This window comes from Besnoitia besnoiti, chromosome I (genome assembly GCF_002563875.1).
Source record: "Besnoitia besnoiti strain Bb-Ger1 chromosome I, whole genome shotgun sequence".
NCBI lineage: Eukaryota > Apicomplexa > Conoidasida > Eucoccidiorida > Sarcocystidae > Besnoitia > Besnoitia besnoiti.
Window position 1 is genome coordinate 5,405,318 of NC_042356.1, and position 16,789 is coordinate 5,422,106.

The 16,789-nt window shown below is 56.8% G+C and overlaps 4 protein-coding genes across 4 annotated transcripts; 2 read left to right on the forward strand and 2 right to left on the reverse strand.

Annotated features, from left to right (window-relative positions):
* Positions 1–672, reverse strand: BESB_007720 (dense granule protein GRA11; the record flags this gene model as incomplete). The annotated part of the gene is made up of 1 exon (XM_029359526.1): positions 1–672. The coding sequence occupies one exon, from the start codon at positions 670–672 to the stop codon at positions 1–3; it is 672 nt and encodes a 223-aa protein (XP_029222439.1).
* Positions 673–8,326: 7,654 nt separating this feature from the next.
* BESB_007730 (CobW/P47K family protein) lies at positions 8,327–10,564 on the forward strand (the record flags this gene model as incomplete). Its single annotated transcript, XM_029359527.1, has 1 exon — positions 8,327–10,564. One exon carries the CDS (start codon positions 8,327–8,329, stop codon positions 10,562–10,564), a length of 2,238 nt encoding a protein of 745 aa, XP_029222440.1.
* Positions 10,565–13,277: 2,713 nt separating this feature from the next.
* BESB_007740 (zinc finger, C3HC4 type (RING finger) domain-containing protein) lies at positions 13,278–14,225 on the forward strand (the record flags this gene model as incomplete). Its single annotated transcript, XM_029359528.1, has 1 exon — positions 13,278–14,225. The coding sequence occupies one exon, from the start codon at positions 13,278–13,280 to the stop codon at positions 14,223–14,225; it is 948 nt and encodes a 315-aa protein (XP_029222441.1).
* A 464-nt stretch (positions 14,226–14,689) lies between these two features.
* On the reverse strand, positions 14,690–16,263 carry BESB_007750 (uncharacterized protein; the record flags this gene model as incomplete). The annotated part of the gene is made up of 3 exons (XM_029359529.1): positions 14,690–15,147; positions 15,736–15,950; positions 16,214–16,263. The coding sequence occupies 3 exons, from the start codon at positions 16,261–16,263 to the stop codon at positions 14,690–14,692; spliced, it is 723 nt and encodes a 240-aa protein (XP_029222442.1).
* Between the last annotated feature and the right edge of the window lie 526 nt (positions 16,264–16,789).

Genomic DNA, 16,789 nt, shown 5'->3' on the forward strand with positions numbered 1-16,789 from the left:
CTAGACGTACATCGTCACCTCCGTGGTTAAACGAAAGTCACCAAAGTCCTCCAGAGGCGCCTCGGGCGCTGCCGCAGGCGCTTCAGGAGACTCCTCAGGAGCTGCGGGAAACTCCTCCGGCATGTCGCCAGATTCCTCAGGCGCTGAGAAAGACTCCTCCAGCGCCTCGCGCGTTGCAGCAGGCGCTTCAAGAGACTCCTCAGGAGCTGCGGGAGACTCCTCCGGCATGTCGCCAGATTCCTCAGGCGCTGAGAAAGACTCCTCCAGCGCCTCGAGCGTTGCAGCAGGCGCTGCGCGAGACACCGCAGGTGCCTGCCTATTCATGTTGTGAAGAGCAAAGACCCCTCCAAAGGCAAGAAGAAGATACAGGGCTGCACCCAGAGCCATATCGAAGATCTTCTTCTTCTGCGCCGGTTTGGTTCGGGGACGAACGTTGGTCATCGGTTCTTCAATGGATCGCAGCGCAATGAATGTGGGATTATCTTCGTATACCTCGGGATCTGGAACATCAGACTCTGCGGCGGTGCTTGGCAGACCACCAGATAATACCGCAGATGCCTCGTTCTCAATACTACGGAGCCTGTCAGCAGCGGACGGCTCCACAGCGAACGCCGTAGTCGGCAGGATGGCTACCGACAAGAACAAAACAGTGACTGGCTTTACAGTCGCCATTTTGAAGCAACGAAAAACCGAAGGACTAAACCGACAAATAGTGCCATGAAAAAAAGAGCCACGACGGAAAAGTACAGCAACGACCAGTGGGTGCATGCGTCAGATATCCATCTGCACACCACGCAAAGCACGAACTGACAAAGTATCACCGACACAGGTGCGCGGGTCACGTCTGCGCGGCGCCTCCCGCCGTCAGACAGGCGCGCCGTGTCCCTCTGGGCTCTTTCCTCCAGGGGAGGACAGGAGTGGCGGTGGACTGGGGATGCTTTGTAGGCCTGAAGCGGTCTACGGAGAAAGCAGGGGTAAAAAGCAGGACAGTGACCTGGCGGGCGCTTCCCAGCACAATTCAGACAGCCGTGTCTGCAGCCACAGGGTTTCTGCTGCCTAACAAAAGACGCAGTCCCGTCCTGTTTTGTCGGGCGGGAACTGTGAGGAATTCCGTTCACAGAGTGGTAATTTCCCCCTGGTACGACGCAAAGGCGCAAGTGGGCTGGGGGGGGCGGGTGGCGGCGGAGGGCGTCGGGGGATTACCAGCCGGTGAGTGTCGAGGCAGGGCGACGGGTGGGCCGGGGATGCAGTCTCACACCTACACTAAGAGCGCACTGCGGAAGCCGGTGGAGCTACTTTGCCCCGTCGTGCACCGGACTTTAATGATGCGGAAGGACTAGGGCTGGTGGCAATCGGCGTAGCCTCCACCGTAGGCAGACTTGAGTTTGCCTGTCACATGCGTCCGCCAAGTCCCGCGGTGCTTCCTCGGCAAGCCGGCCCTCTACCAGCCCCAATGCCGTAAGCATCTCTTGGATCCAGTGGGACTCCGGGGGAAACACGGTAAGAATGGATTCTTATGAGACTGGACTCATGTCCAAACAGCTGAGACCAGTAGGCGGCCCCTGGAGCTAAATGCTCTCCACCGTGCTGCCAAAGCAGTTCGTCCCGTTCCCGAAACGGAAATGTAAGGAACACAGTTACCACCTTTATAGAAGCAGCCAAACACACACACACACACACACAGATATGAAAGGAAACGAGCAGGAAACAGACGGGGAGTAATTGCGACTCGACGTTCACATTGAGCAATGGAGCCTACGAGACCATGCAAACCCCATGTGATTAATGAAATGTAGCCGCAGACACGCACCACGTTGGTAGCAATCAACCAACAGCACATCGTTCTAAGGTAAAGACTCGATGCGTAAGAAAACACTTCTGTGATGCCGGCACGTACCTATCTGCACGAGCAGCTTCGAACGCCTCGACAACGGGATGGTAAAAGACAGTGACACACAACACATAAATGCACACAGCCGTTTCGTCCGTGACCACGTTCATCGCGCAGCCGGGGACATATTCCGTGGACCCCTTCACTAGCCAGTGCAGTCCCGCATGCGAAGTAGGATCATCTTTTCCACGGAGTGGCGTCGCACATGCTGTTCCTGCAGCTACAGGATTTATGTGTCCTGTGCTGCCCCATTCACGCTTGACCTTCCTGCCGTCGACTAGCCGTCTTTGCAACGCTGCATCTAGCCTCTGCTGCCCAGCGGACGCCCGCCGCGTACCGCGGTTCCGTCGTAGTGGCGTTAGCCCCTATCATAGCCTTGCTCCTCGCTTGAAGTGATCGTGGCGCTTCTTCGTCCGGCCTCGCTGAGCAACCGTGCACACTGACTCTGCTGTGTGTCATCAATCACCTCTCGCACTGTGGTTGCCTCCTCCCGCTCCCTCTCGCGGGCGCTCTCTGATAGCACAAATCGTGGATGTGTCTGATGCAGGAGGCGAGAGTCGAATTGTTGTTGTTCCCGGTTTTCTTCTACCTTACCCTTCCCTAGTGCCGGGGATCCGCGCTTCTACTGTCTCGTGTACGCCTTCTGCTTTGTGCCTTACTCTAGGTCCTCTGCATTCACATTTTTCACGTAACTGCCTCCCCTCCAGTGTTTTCTCCTGCCTATTTCCATAGACACAGGAGTGCCTGCTGCTCAGCTACGGAGATAGTGACGGTGGTGAAAATGCAACAGAAGGCGAGCGAGGAAGACCAAGGGCTGCTTCGCCTTGTCTGTAACGCAAGCAGGGACTCAGGCGAAAATGAAGAAAGCAGGTCGAGGCTGACTTGTTCTCTCCACTTCGAGGGGCGCCAAGAAGGGTGCCTGTCAACCGCGGGTGGGGAATGAAAGGAACGATCCTTCACCGCGAGCGACAGCAGGAAGAGAAGAATCGAAGGCGCCGGGGACGCGCAACCAATTTGTGAATTCTGGTGCAAGGCAGTAGTAGTTGCGCGCCGTCACCCAGAGCAAACACCGCAGGCAAAGCACTACATGTATCTGTCGCATGAGCTGAACGTTCTACCACTAAAGCGTGCCTACTAGACCGTCACACCCGTCGTGCTGCCACTCGCCAGGACATCCTGGGGAAACTTTCTCATCTTACCTTCGCAATATAGCCACACGCACGCGCGTGAGCACCGAAGTGCGGTGAGATGTTTACTGAGGAGCCGCCGATATTCCTGAAGAGTTTAGTGATCAAGGCTTCCCCGACAAGCATATGCGTAATGAGATTGCCAGTTTCCGCGTAACGGCTGCAGGAGGGCCAATACCAGGGGAATTTCGCAGACCAGTCGCTCCTCTATCGACCTACTATGTACATATATCACATTAGTGTTTGCATACGCTTCCGAAACTAGCCGTCCGTCTGCATAGCGTCGTGTACGAGTGCGCATCAACGTTCCGTCTCTCCCTCAGCATACGAAATCGCCGGGCTATCCTTATATTCCCCTCCGTGGTGCGGCCCGCGAGCACGCAGTGGGCGGGTTTGCAGAGACATTGATTATTTGACCAGAAAAGCTCCGGTTCCGCATTTCCTCCTCACACCCACGTGTGGGGATCCCCTCTTCAGCATTCGAGGTGACGGCATACAGTTTACATGGTTGACAGCTGACGCCCTCTTCCTTGTGTAAGAGTGTTGCAAGCGGCAGGCGCCCTATTTAGCATATTATGCGTTGTTAACGGTGATATCATCCAAAACCTGTGGTTGGTTAGTATTTACGTCCTCTCTCACTAACCTAGCTCGTGTATCTGATATTCGAGCTTTGAATACCCGAATGTTGATACAACATTTTATGACTCGAAATGTAGTCAGTGGATGAGTAATTATTTGAGTATACAGTATGATCTTCTTGATTACTATTGGTAGTGCTATTCCACAAGCGACTTATATCTTATATGGTAGATTAGCTACTATCGTATATCTTACTACCGGATTGCCTCTATGCTTATACTAAATCAATTGTTATAATGACTACAGCTTCCAAGCAAACATGATTATCGTGATATTGAAATCCAACACTTTTAGATGTCTTAAGCAGTCCAGTGTTAGACTCGGGAGGTAGAGAAGAGGAGGCTAGTCGTGATGGCGTGCAAGAGAGGAATGGGAAAAACGGCGAACCTGGGAGTTCGGGAAAGGGGTGCTGTAGCGAACAGCGGCCCAATAACTGAAGTCCTCTCACGCTGCACCATTTTATATCTAGACTTTGTAGAAACCATGTGAATACTGATACACACTACATTCTATCTCTAAATCATATAACGGTCGTAAGGTACGCCGGGGATAACAGGTCAGATAATATTGGGAGTTCTAATCTTCGGATTGTATCAGCACCTCCATGTAGGCTCATTACTCTCTTGTTACTGAACAAGATTCAGTTAGGAACGCTACTTCACCGTCAGATGTAATACGTGAGCTGGGCTAAGAACGTCTGGAGACAGTCTGTTCCCCATCTACCATATTAATCGATTGGTTTACAAACGGCTTTTGGTTTGATTGAATCATCTAACCCAGATAACTCCATATCAGTAAACCGGTTTGTATCTCCGCTTCATATCGCACCTGAATGGGACTTTCTTGATAAAAAATGAAGCTAGACTCCATGTCACAGTCGCCGTGCAGGCCTGTCGACAGTATGTAACACAGGATGCGGAGGAGTTTCCGACGGGTGGTGCGCGCAAAGCACCGGCCGACAGAGAGACTAAGGTGTGCATGTGTGTTCGGACCAACGGAGCCCAGACATGAAACAGGGGAATATTCTGGGTTGTTAACGGCGAACTGGACCTTACCAGTTCGCCGTTGACAACGAGACATTTGAGTCTCGTCATTGTCTCGCGGCCTTGCGCTTGGCACTGGGCTCGCCCCTTTCCACTCTGCGCTTCGTGCTCTCGTGTCGCGGAGGTGCCTGTCCTCCCCTATTAGCTGCCATAGCCTGACGTCTTGCTGGGAATTGCTTCTGCAACCCGCGTCCAACAGGACGATATACGGGTGAACTAGCCACCACGCAGCGGCGTATCCAAGGGGAGACGACGAAGAAAACGGAGAGCAGAAGGTGAACGAGGTACGGAAGCGAAAGGGGGTATTCGGAGGATGCAGCGCGAGGAGGCGACACTGTTATGACATGGGGGGAAGGATTTATTTGTAATGCGTAACTGGAACTCGACGAGTCAGAAGCGGAAGAGAAACTGAAAGATTCAGAGGACGAGTTAAATGAAGGGGAGGAAGGAGGCGAAGGCGTCGGCAGCCGCGACATGTGCCTTTTTACTCCGTCAATATATAGCTTCTTCAGTTCTCTCTGAAGTCGTCGTGTGAGCGAATCGAGGAGCGACGCAAGAATAGGGACAGACGACTCAGACACAGAGAGGCCAGTGCGCGCACGTACAAGCACACGACAAGTGAAAATGTGTTTCTCACCTTCACAGCAGAGAAAAGAAGCGGCCGGCCTTGCTAACGGAGCAACGACGACGTGCGTTTTTACGATCTTTCACCTAGACGAATGTCCGTGTGCCGATGCAAACAGGTACGAGCTGCAAATAACTTAAGAAACTGCCATACCCTTGTGCCAGATAATAACTGCATAGTCGGCCGCACTGTGGTGCTTCGGCGATTGGGGGCTCAGGCATCGTACAAGCGAGGAAAAATTTTGCGCATAAACCGGAAGACGGTCACGCCCTCTGCGCCATGGACACGAGCAACGAACAAACGCACACGCTCGCAGAGTCACATGCCTAGGCGCCTAGCCTTCCACCCAAATCCATATATTTACACCCACTTGCGTATCACCATCTAGATTATTCACTCATGCTATGGACAGGACGACGCAGCGAAGGGCTGGACTCCCTTCTCATCACAAGTAAGGGGGCTGGCCTGCGTTCCTGGTTCATAGTCGCCTTGCTAGCCTACTGGAGCCGGCACGAACGGACCAGTGACGCAGACAATCAAAAATACGGTGGCACGTGCACTTGAACACACGGAAGGAAAGAGCAGAGAGCAATGGGAGGACCTCGAACAGCTGGTGTCCGCCAAAACGCAAAGCCCTCCAACTATTTCGCGCTCTCCGTTCGAAAGCGTGAATCTCTTTACTGCATCAAGGAAACCCAAAGAGCGGGCGCGCAAGAATAACGGCCACTGCGGTCGCAGAAAAGAGGAGAGAGAGAAACATGGAGGCCACTCTGACGTGAAAAAACAGCCTGGGAGGACCGCCGTTTCCATCCGTTGCCGCTCCATCGTCCACTGGAAAATAGACACTCATATAGACAGGTGGCTCACAACACGTGCCCCGCCTGCGTAGCCAGAAACGTGTCGAGCTACAGAGCTGAGAGATTTGACCTTGTTCCCAGCTTCAACATGCGGTGATTTCTAAACAGTTTACGGGCGTGGGGGTAGGATGCGGGACGTGTGTTAGCCCTTCTGCGGTACCCCGTCGGGCACCGGCTTCCTCGCACGCATCACCCTCGACAGAGCCACAATGAGCTCCTTCGCGTGGCCTTTTTCCTTCTTCCCATCCTTTTTCTGTTCGCGTGCCGCTGCCAGGTACCATTATTTGCTTTTGGTGCAGGCGTTTCCTTGGGGCGATCGTACATGTGGTCTGTTAACCCAGCGAGTGGTGGGCTGTATACATATTCGAAGCGGATGCGACGTCGATTCTTTTCAACTTCTCGGGGCGGACATGAAAACAATTTTAGGGAGGTTTCCACTTGGTGCAGGGGCAGCAGTAGGCAAAGCGCCTCCTTAATCCCGTGCTCTGTTGTCATTAGGGGTTAGGCCTTGCGTAGGGTAATGCGTGAGGCTTCAGAAACGAAAAATACGTCACTACGGCAACTTAACTGCATGTCTACATCATGGATATCTGCGCTAACTGGCGCTGTCCGTAACCGCAGACGCGCTGCTTTCGTAACGACAGACCGGAGCCTTGGCGGAGGCGCGAGGCTCGCGCTCGAGTGCTGTTCGAGGATCCTCATTTGGGAGTTGTAAAGCGCGGATCTGCCTACTCGTGCGCGGTGTTAATCCCGTTCTCACTGCTAGAGTCCCGTAAGCTTGCTCGCCAGGCGGGTACAAGAAAGCTCTCGCAGAATCTGCACATATGAGGCAGCTGCCGTTGTCGCCCACCAAAGACCTCACCTGGGAGAAGCTGCAACCGAGGCCGCAGGGGTCGGGACACAGAGGCGAGAGACACTCGAACGTTCGTTGTCCGTTCGAATTATTGCGGGGGAGCCACTCACGCGCAAACCTACCTTAGCACCAGCGCACCGCCCTCTTTGGGAGAGTATCTGAGACACGAGCGAGAACGGCGAAGGGGAAGCTATTATAAGACTCGCAGAGAGGGGCTGCAACTCAGTATAGAATCCGCCGGTGTGGTCGAGATTTTCTGCCGTCTCCCGGGCCCTGGGTAAATCCAAGATCGACTCCACAGTGCGCGACTCGCGCGGTCTCGCCACACAGTTGCGCGGCTTGCTGGCAGCTTCCTAGGCAGAGATTGGCAGAAAAAAGTCGTATTCCGGTTCTGCTTAAAACATGCTTCGCCGGGACTTCACGTGCTTCCTTCACGAAGAATATTAAGTGCCAACATGAGCCGGAGGATCGCGATTCTGCCGTGGTCTAGCGGAGTTTATGCGCGCAGTTGAGACGACGCGACTGTGCGCGCCGCGCAACGCTGTCTGCCTTTCACTCTTTTGAAGCCACAGACATGCAAGTTTTTTCCCACTTTTCTGAGTGACTCGATCTTCTTCTCCCGCAGCGGCACCCTACTCTTCAGCTTTGTGGACAGGGTGTCGCTTTGGTTCCTTCCGTGCCAGACTAGAGAAACGACGACGCCGCGCCTGCCTCGCAGGTCTGTCTCCTCCCGGCCCCCCCTGCCTCGCGGAAGAGCACAAATCAACGCACACCCACGCATTGCACTCCCGCCACGAGCTTCAGCTGCGCACTATCGGCGGGTTTTGTCGGATTTCTCATTCGTGCCCTGCTGCGTGCTGCCCGCTCTCTCTCCTCCTGCGCCTCAACCACACCATCCACCCGCCCCTCAGTCCCACGCGCGACGCTGTCGTGACGCCTCGGCGACGGCCGCTAGTCTCTCACAGGAGACGACGGATAAGATAGAATCGAAAGTCCAACCAGTCACCGGTTCTGAAGGAGGTAACACCGACCGCCTACACGTCTGAGGCGAGCCGAAAAACCCAGTAAACAAACCAAGAAGTCGTTGACGCAGCCAGCAGCCCAGGCAGGCAAAGCTCGAGGGAGGAGGCGGGCAGGAGGAGAGGGCGGAAGAGAAGATGACCGGCCCCAACAGCGCAGGGGTCACAAGAGAGAGAGAGCCTCGGAGGCTGTAAACCGCTGTGTGGGCGCGATGGCGGTCCGAGACGAAGAAGGGACGGTTGCTGGCAACCACGGAAGGGACACAGGAGCGGGGGCGCGCTCGTCTCCTCCTTCTGTGTCCCCCCTATCTCCCTCCCTCTCTTCAGACGAAGAAGACGCGCCGCCGCTTCTGCTGCACCAGCCGCCATCGGGTTTGCCTCCGCTTTCGTCTCCCCGGTCTCCTTCCGCGTCTGCGTCGTCCTCTTCGCGTGCGGGTTCAGTGCCCGTGACGATTGTGTCGGGTCTTTTGGGAGCAGGCAAAACGACCCTTCTGCGCGCCCTCCTTTCGGGCGTCATTCCGCACACTCTGCGCATTCTAGCCATTCAAAACGAGTTCTCCATTCAGGGCGGCGTGGAGGCGCCTCTGCGTGTTGCCCTCCAGAAGACGCCGCCCCCCCCCTCCGGGTCACCGCCCCGCACACCGCCCTCAACCGACGGCCCTCCCGCATTGGGAGGCGACGAGGCGGTGGGGGGAGCGGATGACGCCGACGGGCTACTGCCCGAGACGGTTTACCAGTTGCCAAATGGCTGCATCTGCTGCAGCATCAAAGACGAGCTCATTAAGACGCTGGAGGCCCTTCTGGCCAAGTACCCCGACACGTTTGACTACATCGTCGTGGAGGCGAGCGGCGTCGCGACGCCTCAGCAACTCGTGGAGGCCTTCTGGCTTGATGAGCCTCTACAGGACCGCATGCATCTCGACGGCCTCGTGACCCTCGTGGATCCGACCAACTTGCCACAGCGCCTCCTCCAGTTTCGCCAAGGTTCTCAAGAGAACGCCCCCACCGAGACCCGATCGCCTCCCGGCGACTCGAGGGGTGGAGCGCCTCCGGCTTCCTCTCTGTCGCCTACGGCGCCTCCTTCTCTTGCGCCGCCCTCGTCTTTCTTCCGCGATCTGTGGATCAAGCAAATCGTGTGCGCGGACAAGCTGGTCATCACGAAGCGCGACGTCGCCTCTGCGTCGCAGATGGAGGAGACGCTGGACGCCTTGCGCATTCTGAACCCTCTCGCGTCGCGCACCTGTGTAAGCCTGAGAGACGCTGCCGGGGCTGAGAGGTCTCCGCAGATAGGCGTGAGCGAGATTCTGCACCTGAAGGCCTACGAGCGCGGCTCGGCCTCGCGACAGATGAGACTGACTCAACGCAGCTGCGTGGGAGAGGGAGAGGACGATTCGACTCAGGCGCAGGCCCGCGACGGGGGACGCAATGGCGACACGCGAGAGGGAACTAGAGGCTCAAGACGGCGGTGCGACTGGAGGACGCGAGAGGCCTCCGACTCCGGCGATCACGGCCTGCGGCTTCGAGGGACGGAGACGCAGGATCAGGGGAGGCAAGCGCAGGCAAAAGAAGAAGGCGATGCGTCGAGTCGACCCGGTGGTGAGGGGGGAAGGGAGCATGGAACGGCGAACGCATGGGGCATCAGCAGTCACTACATTTCGCTTTATTCCTCTTTACCGAAAACGCGCCGCAGCGAGAACGCTCACACACCGCAGGCGGACCACGCAGATCGGAGGGTGGCGGTCGATACGCCCCTAGGCTCGACGTACAAGTTGTTCTCCGTCCGTCGTCTGGAGCGTCTCCTCAGCAGTCTCCTGTGGTCAGACGAGGGAGGGCAGTCTCAGAGTGCTGTCCCATCGGCGCTTTCTTCTTTCTTCCCGTCGACAGTTCTCGCGCCGCAGGAGACTGTTGTCTACCGGTGCAAAGCGCTCTTCGTTGCGTGGCTGGACGAAGAGGATAAAGATGAAGAGGAGCCTCGCCAAGAGAGAGGAGACCTCGGGCGCGACGCGGCGCGAAAGAGGCGCGGAGGCGATGCTGCGCCCTGGGGCGTTTTTGAACTGCAGGGCGTGGGGCGTGTCTTTGAGATCAGTCCAGTTCGGGACGGCAAATGCCTGGCAAGCCTTGTGGCAAACAGGGCTGCGAAAGACGCGGACGAGAAAGCTAGGCACGTCGAGGAAGGCGCCGACGGATCAAGGACGAAAGGCGAACCGGCATGTGCACATTCCCCCTGCTGCCGCGGGTCACACACACACACTTGCCCAGCCGCCAGCCCCGAGGCTGCAGGGGGGGGCAGCGGACATGAAGACGAATTAGAGACAACGAGAGAAAACAAGGACGCGGAAGACGCGCACACCGTTGTGAATAGGTTTCTCTTCGTTGGTACGGGGTTGTCCTCGGCGATGCTCAGGGCCATGCTGCAGGAAGAAGGCCTCGAGGCGCGCCAAATCTCGTAAGTGCGTGTTTCTGTGTGCACGAGAGAGAGAGGCAAGGAGGGAGGCAGATACGCGGAAAGGGGAATCGGGTGGAGACTCAAATGCAGGGAAGGTGGGGAGCGGCGACTGGAGAAGGGAAGTTCGGCAAAAAGGACGGGGGACATAAATCAGACTGGAAGGGAATGGAGTCAAGAGCGGCGACTGGAGAAGGGAAGTTCGGCAAAAAGGACGGGGGACATAAATCAGACTGGAAGGGAATGGAGTCAAGAGCGGCGACCAGGCGCGACACATGACAGAGAGGGAATGAGGAAAAAAGCTACAGGCGAGCATTACCTGCATTTGTCAGCGGGAGAGAGGTAGGCGCAAAACGCTCGCGTGTTCCCGCAGTGCTACTTGCGATAGTCTATGAGTAAGAGGCTTACAACATGTATTTTCGTCTGGCGACGTGTGTGCATTGGGAGTACGGAATTTGAAGGGCGAGGAAGCTGAGAATCCAAACAGCGATGACGAGGGAGAGGCGCCTCGCTCGACAGACAATCCTGACTGTATTTGAGTCAACCGGAGGCGCCTCACAGGACCACACTGCGGTTCATCGAATGCACGCACACGACGTGTCAGCGAACACTCTTCAGCGCAAACACGAAAGATAACGCCGTTGTGTGCCTCTCGCGAAGGGAGGCAGATAGAAGATGATAGAGGAGTCTGCAGCGGGTCGCCTCTGGAGCCGGTGTGGGCTTCGATGCGCGCCGGCTGGACGGCAACTGACCGTGCCCGAGAGCCGACACGTATATTCCATGGTCAAACGATGTGAGACTGAGGCTTCCTCAGGGGCTGCTGTTCAATACACGGCAGGTCGGATGCGAATGAAGCGGCTGCATGTCGAGAGATGTCTCAGAAAACGGCGCACACACGCGAGCAGTTCGGTGAGGACTAGCTGCTCGGTTGGGTATCTCTGGGTGAGGCCGCGTCCTGTGCAAGGAGTGGGGGAGGGGCGGTGGTGGGGGTGCGCACGACTCGCCACCGCACAACACAGACTCGTGCCTGCTCCGCGCCTCCCTCGGTGTGCGTCAGGTGGCGCGGACGCCGCTTGAGCATCTCTGACTGGCCGTAGGCGATGCAGGACAAGCGACCTGGATGCTACGATTGAGCGAACGCCATCAAGACAGATGCATTCAGTACACACGCGCGTCTCTCTAAAACTTCTAGTTGCACTGCAGCATGAAGATAGCTCCGCTCTTTTCGCAGCGGCCACCGAGCCGGCATGTGGCGCGGCGGGCGAGTCAAACGAGGCGAGCGGAACGTTAAAAATGACCGCGTCGCCCCGCTCATACGTGGCGCCGCACGTCCCTCTCAGGTGATCCCCCCAGGCGACCAAGAGATAACGTGGGCACTTGCGTGAGACGAAGCAGGTTGGACACGAAGTGTTGAGAAGGAAAGAGGGTTTTGGAAGCATTTGACCTCAGACTATGGGTGTCGGAGGCGCATGTCAGGCTGTCGCGGCTGGGCGCCAGTGCTAAATTTGCGGGGATCGAGCTAATGATTTTGGCGATCAGGACGTGTTTGCTGCTGCTTCCGCTGATGAACGAGCTTTAGGAAGCGGCGTCAACGTTGTCACTAAAGTATCCGCGGCGTACAGAGCCACGCACACGCAGCGAATTGCAGCTGTCTCAACCAAGAGACAGCGAAACTGAAGTGACTCGTCTCCGCGCGATGCGCCCCTCGCGCGTGCAACAGACCTGCTGCCAAAACAGAGGCTGTACGCTCATATCTGCGGATTACCTGAGTGGAACGGTACTCCCTGCCTGAACACGCTAAAACTGCGAGGAACTCTGCGAAGAGCTGCGCGGTCAGCCGGTGCGCCCCACGCGTCGCGATTTTGACCTTGCCCCTGGGCGCACAACTCTGTGTCTCTGCGCATGCGCTAGCGGAAAGAATTCGGCGATAAAGGATGAAAAAAAAGTTGACAACAGAGAAAGCCAGTGAGGCGTACAGTTTCCGAGAGATTAACGGAGACATCGATGTCGCTTCAAAGCAGGATAGGATACGTCGTGGCCTTCGAATATGAGGGCTTTTTGGCGCATGCGCAGAACATCCTGCGCACAGCTACTCCGCGTGAGAATGTTGCACTCGCACGCGTTCGCCTTCAACTACTCAAGACGAGAGAGAGGAACGCGGTAGAGCATCTCATTCTTTTTATTCGTCCCATATTGCCGCTTTCCTTTCTTCCGTAGGTCTTCGTCTACCTCTCCCGTCTCCCTGCGCGTTCGTAGCGCCGACAGAGGGCGCCCCCTCCTTGCGGCAGGCAAGCGCGCCAGCTGTATTTGCCTCGTGGTCCGCCTTGGCTTTTATGTGCTCCCATTTTCAATCCTTCTTCACTTCCGCTTGCGTTCTTTTTCATTCCGTTTGTGCGGCGTGCTTGGTCTGTGCCTCCCACTCTCCTTCGTTTGTTGTGCCCTTTCGAAACGAGCTGCCGGCGAAGGATCTGACTGAGGCTTGTACCCTGGAAGAAGCTGAGAACAGCTGTACATACACTAGTGTGGAAACCGGGAGAACGAAAACACGCCAAGTTGAAACTGAAGATTCGAAGATGTAGATGCATGTGCTCACATACCACATGCAAACCTGCATAAAACCTAGCCACTGCTATCGGTATTCGTTCGATTCTATCATCAGTTTGGTTTCTCTTCAGATCCGCCTGCTGCGCCCGCTTCTGTTGATGTTCTTCGATATCGAGATGGAGCTTCTTCATTTTCTTCCGCGGAGGTGTTTGCTTCGGGCGGTGCCTTCCTCTCCGCCCACCTCGGCTCTTTTTTTTGTATCTTCTTCCGCGGTGCGGTGCCTGCATTCTTCCTCTGCTCGCTTTCTGCGAAGAAGGCACGTCTCTGCTGTGCGGAGTGAAGCGCCAAGAGAGCCTTCGAGCCGATCCTCCGCCTCCTCTTCTCCGATTCCCCCAGAGAGCTCCTCGCCGTCTTTCAGCGCGCGCTGCAACGCTCGGGTCTCGGATTCCCACCGCACTTCAACTTCCCCCTTCTCCGCTTCTTCCTCCTCACTCGCGTCGTTCTCTTCTTCGCAGCCTTCTCCCTCCGAGGCTGCCTGCTCTCCGCTTTCACCAGATCTCGCGTCGTCTGGGAAGGATGCAGACGACATCACGAAGCGCCTGCGGCAAATCTGGGCTGGACAGAGGCTGCATGCCGCCGCGCCAGGCTCGCATGCGCTGCAGACACCTCGGGATGACTTTCCGCCATACCCCCCTTCTCTGTCGTCGCGGCCTGCGAGGCTTTCTCGAGAGGAGGATCTCCTCGCTTTCGCACCTTCCTCTCCGTCGTCACGTGGCGCGTCGTCCTTCGCATCTTCAACTTCTGCGTCCGGGGCATTCGGCGTCTCCGCTGACCCGCATTTCTCCTGGGAAGCGCTCACGGGGGAAGTCTGGCGAGAGTCAGCGAGAGGAGACCAGAGCAGACGCCGAGAGTTTCCCGGCCGGCGAGTAGAGCCTCCGAAAACAGATGATCTGCCTTCTTCTGGCGAACCGCGGCGCTGCAGAGATCCGGTTGCCCGAAACGAAGACGAGGCCGCCGCCTTCGTCGTCTCTGGGGACACCAGAAATCCGCGACAGCGCGGCGTCGTCGTAAAGATTCACCATCGCCGGATCTGTGGCTTCATCGGTGAGTGTGGAGACGGCTAAAATCTGCGTGCTTTTCTCCTCTCTGTCAGGCTCGCCGCCAGAGACGCACGCGACCGCGTTTGCCGGGTGCGAGTCCACCCGGTGTGTGGACGCCTGAGACATCACGCGCCGCGGAGGCGAGAACTGCGGGCTTCGTTCTTCGCACCAGGCACCCAGTCGAGTCGTCGTTTTTGTGTTTAGCACGGATGTTTGAGGGACGCCCGCGCACGCCGGTGGGTGGCTGGCGTATGTGGAGCCGCGATTTAGCTTCGAGACGCCCCGCGCTCTGTGGTGCCGCCTGCATGCCGAATAAATACCCCGCTGCGTGCATCCCATGAGTGACCGTCCTTTTCTCATGCGGCCGATTAAATCGACCGACACGGACGTGCGCTGAACCGAGTCCCCAGTCAGCTTCAGATTATGTTGGCTGCCCTGTGCAGCCTCTTGTGCGGCGTCGCGGCCTTCGGGCCTCTACGCCCGCGCGCCTACGCGCCGCGCGCCTGCGCGCCGCGCGCCTGCTGCGTGCCCATGGTCGCTTTCTCTCTTCCGCCTCCTGCCCCTTTGCCCGCAGCTCCCGACGACGGCGGCCCCCACATTTTTATCCACCGCGATGACTTCTGTTCGCCGTCTGCGGATCTGCGCCCCTCGTCGAGTTCTGCACCTTCCGCAGCTTCTGCCTCTGCTGCGTCGTCCTCGTCAGCCTCCAGTGCGTCCATCGGGAGGAGGAGATCCTCGAGAGCGGCGCCGTCAGAGGCCGAGGGGACGCGATGCGCGGAGCCGCGCTTCCTCCGCTGCGGGCAGACAGTCACGTTCGAGGCCGCCTGGGATCCGCTGCACAACGCGCCGCGGGCTGTGCGGGTTCGCTTGGCGGATGAAGGCGACGAAGGCGAAGTGTAGAGGAGGGCAACCATGGGAAGACAGACGTGACGCGCCGGGGAGGCGTCTGAGGGACGGGAAAGCAAGGCTAGATTCGGGGGAAAGAGACAGCGAAGGCGCTGCGGCACTCGCAGACGATCACATTTGATTTTATCCTTCGTGCCAAACTCTCTTTATAAGAGGCGAAACTTCCGGCTTCACGAGACATGCGGGACTGCGGGCGCTCCGTGCCTGGCCTGGCAGCTGCGTTTAATACAGTTTTTTGTCTAGAAAGTTTCAAAAAAATATCACCTTGCACCTGAGGGAGAGCCCTCTCTGCGACGTCGGCGCGCGACCCCAGCGCCTCACTCGCTTCCCTGAGGAACTCTGCTGTCTTTTGAAGGGGCGACATCCTCTTCAGTTTGCTTTTTTCAGTCATTTCCCACCCCCGTGGCCGTGCGCGCGCCACTGCACACGCCGCTTCACAAGCCGTCGCGCGCAGATCCGACTACCCCACCTTTTCAAGCGCGGTCTTCCAGGCCCCTCTGCGTGAAGGCAGGCATCTCTCTCTTCTCTGTATAGCAGGATTTATGTGCCCTTTCTCTCCCTCTATCTCGACTTGCTTACATCGATCGACGGAGACCCCGTAGGAAAGGTCGCCCGCTGCTTCGCGTACGCGTCTGCAGTCTCCTCGGGGTGTGACAAGAGAACTTCTGCGACTCAGAGATGTCGTCGGCAGCTGAGTATCTGAAATGCTGTCCGTCATCTGTAGTGACTCGACGGTCGTAGATCAACTCGTAGTCTGCCACGCCCTCGGCACCCCGGGGTTCAGTGAAGCCAGCGTGCGCCGCGCGGCCTGCGGCGCTTGGCGGCTCGCTGAGTCTCACGGCCCTGCAATTTTCAATTTTTATTATACATTCAAGAAAATGCTGAAAATAAATATTTTTTACATAAAATTAGCAATTTCTAAAATTTAGGTGGTTGCTTTTTCCTAGGAACGAATGAAAAGAAGCATTTTTTAAAGGACTAAGATAGAAGAATTACTTATTTGGAATTGTAATACTTTGAAAATGTTTAAATTTAAAATATAAAAAAAGAGCGCGTTTCAACCGCAGAAACCTCGCGCGCCTGCCGAGACCGAAAAAAGAACTTACCACTCTTTAGGGGACAGCTGTCGCACGGAGTCATTTGCGTCACTGAGCATGCGTGGCTCTTCGAAACCACCGGAGAAGTTGTACAGAAGACCGGAGTTTCTGAATTCTCAAAGGCGCGTGCGCGGCATCGCCCTCTGCTACGACTGCTGTACATCCGCGCAGACGCCAGTATACCAGGTCAAGTGCCTGCCTCGAGGCTCCCGCATGAGGCCCCAGGGGCACAGTGTCGCACGCGTGAGTTCGTTCTACGACACAGCGTCGCTCCATTTTAACGTCTGTGGCGGGGTAGGCGGTTCTCTTAATCACTGTATCTCTCCAAGCGAATCCCTGGCTCTAAGTGACTTCAGATTGCCGTGCTGCCTGGCTGCAGTAGCCCCGATGCAGTAGCGGAGGGAAATCCGAGACGCAGCGATGCTGTGGCATTGGGCGAATCCGCTACCAGCAAATTCAGCAATAGACGCTGCCAAACACGCGGTGACAACTGAAATGCCCACAGGCATGGAATCCGCATGAATTCGGTGCATGCGCATAGCTCCGCGATCACTTCTGTTTTGCGTCGACACACGCGCTTGCGAT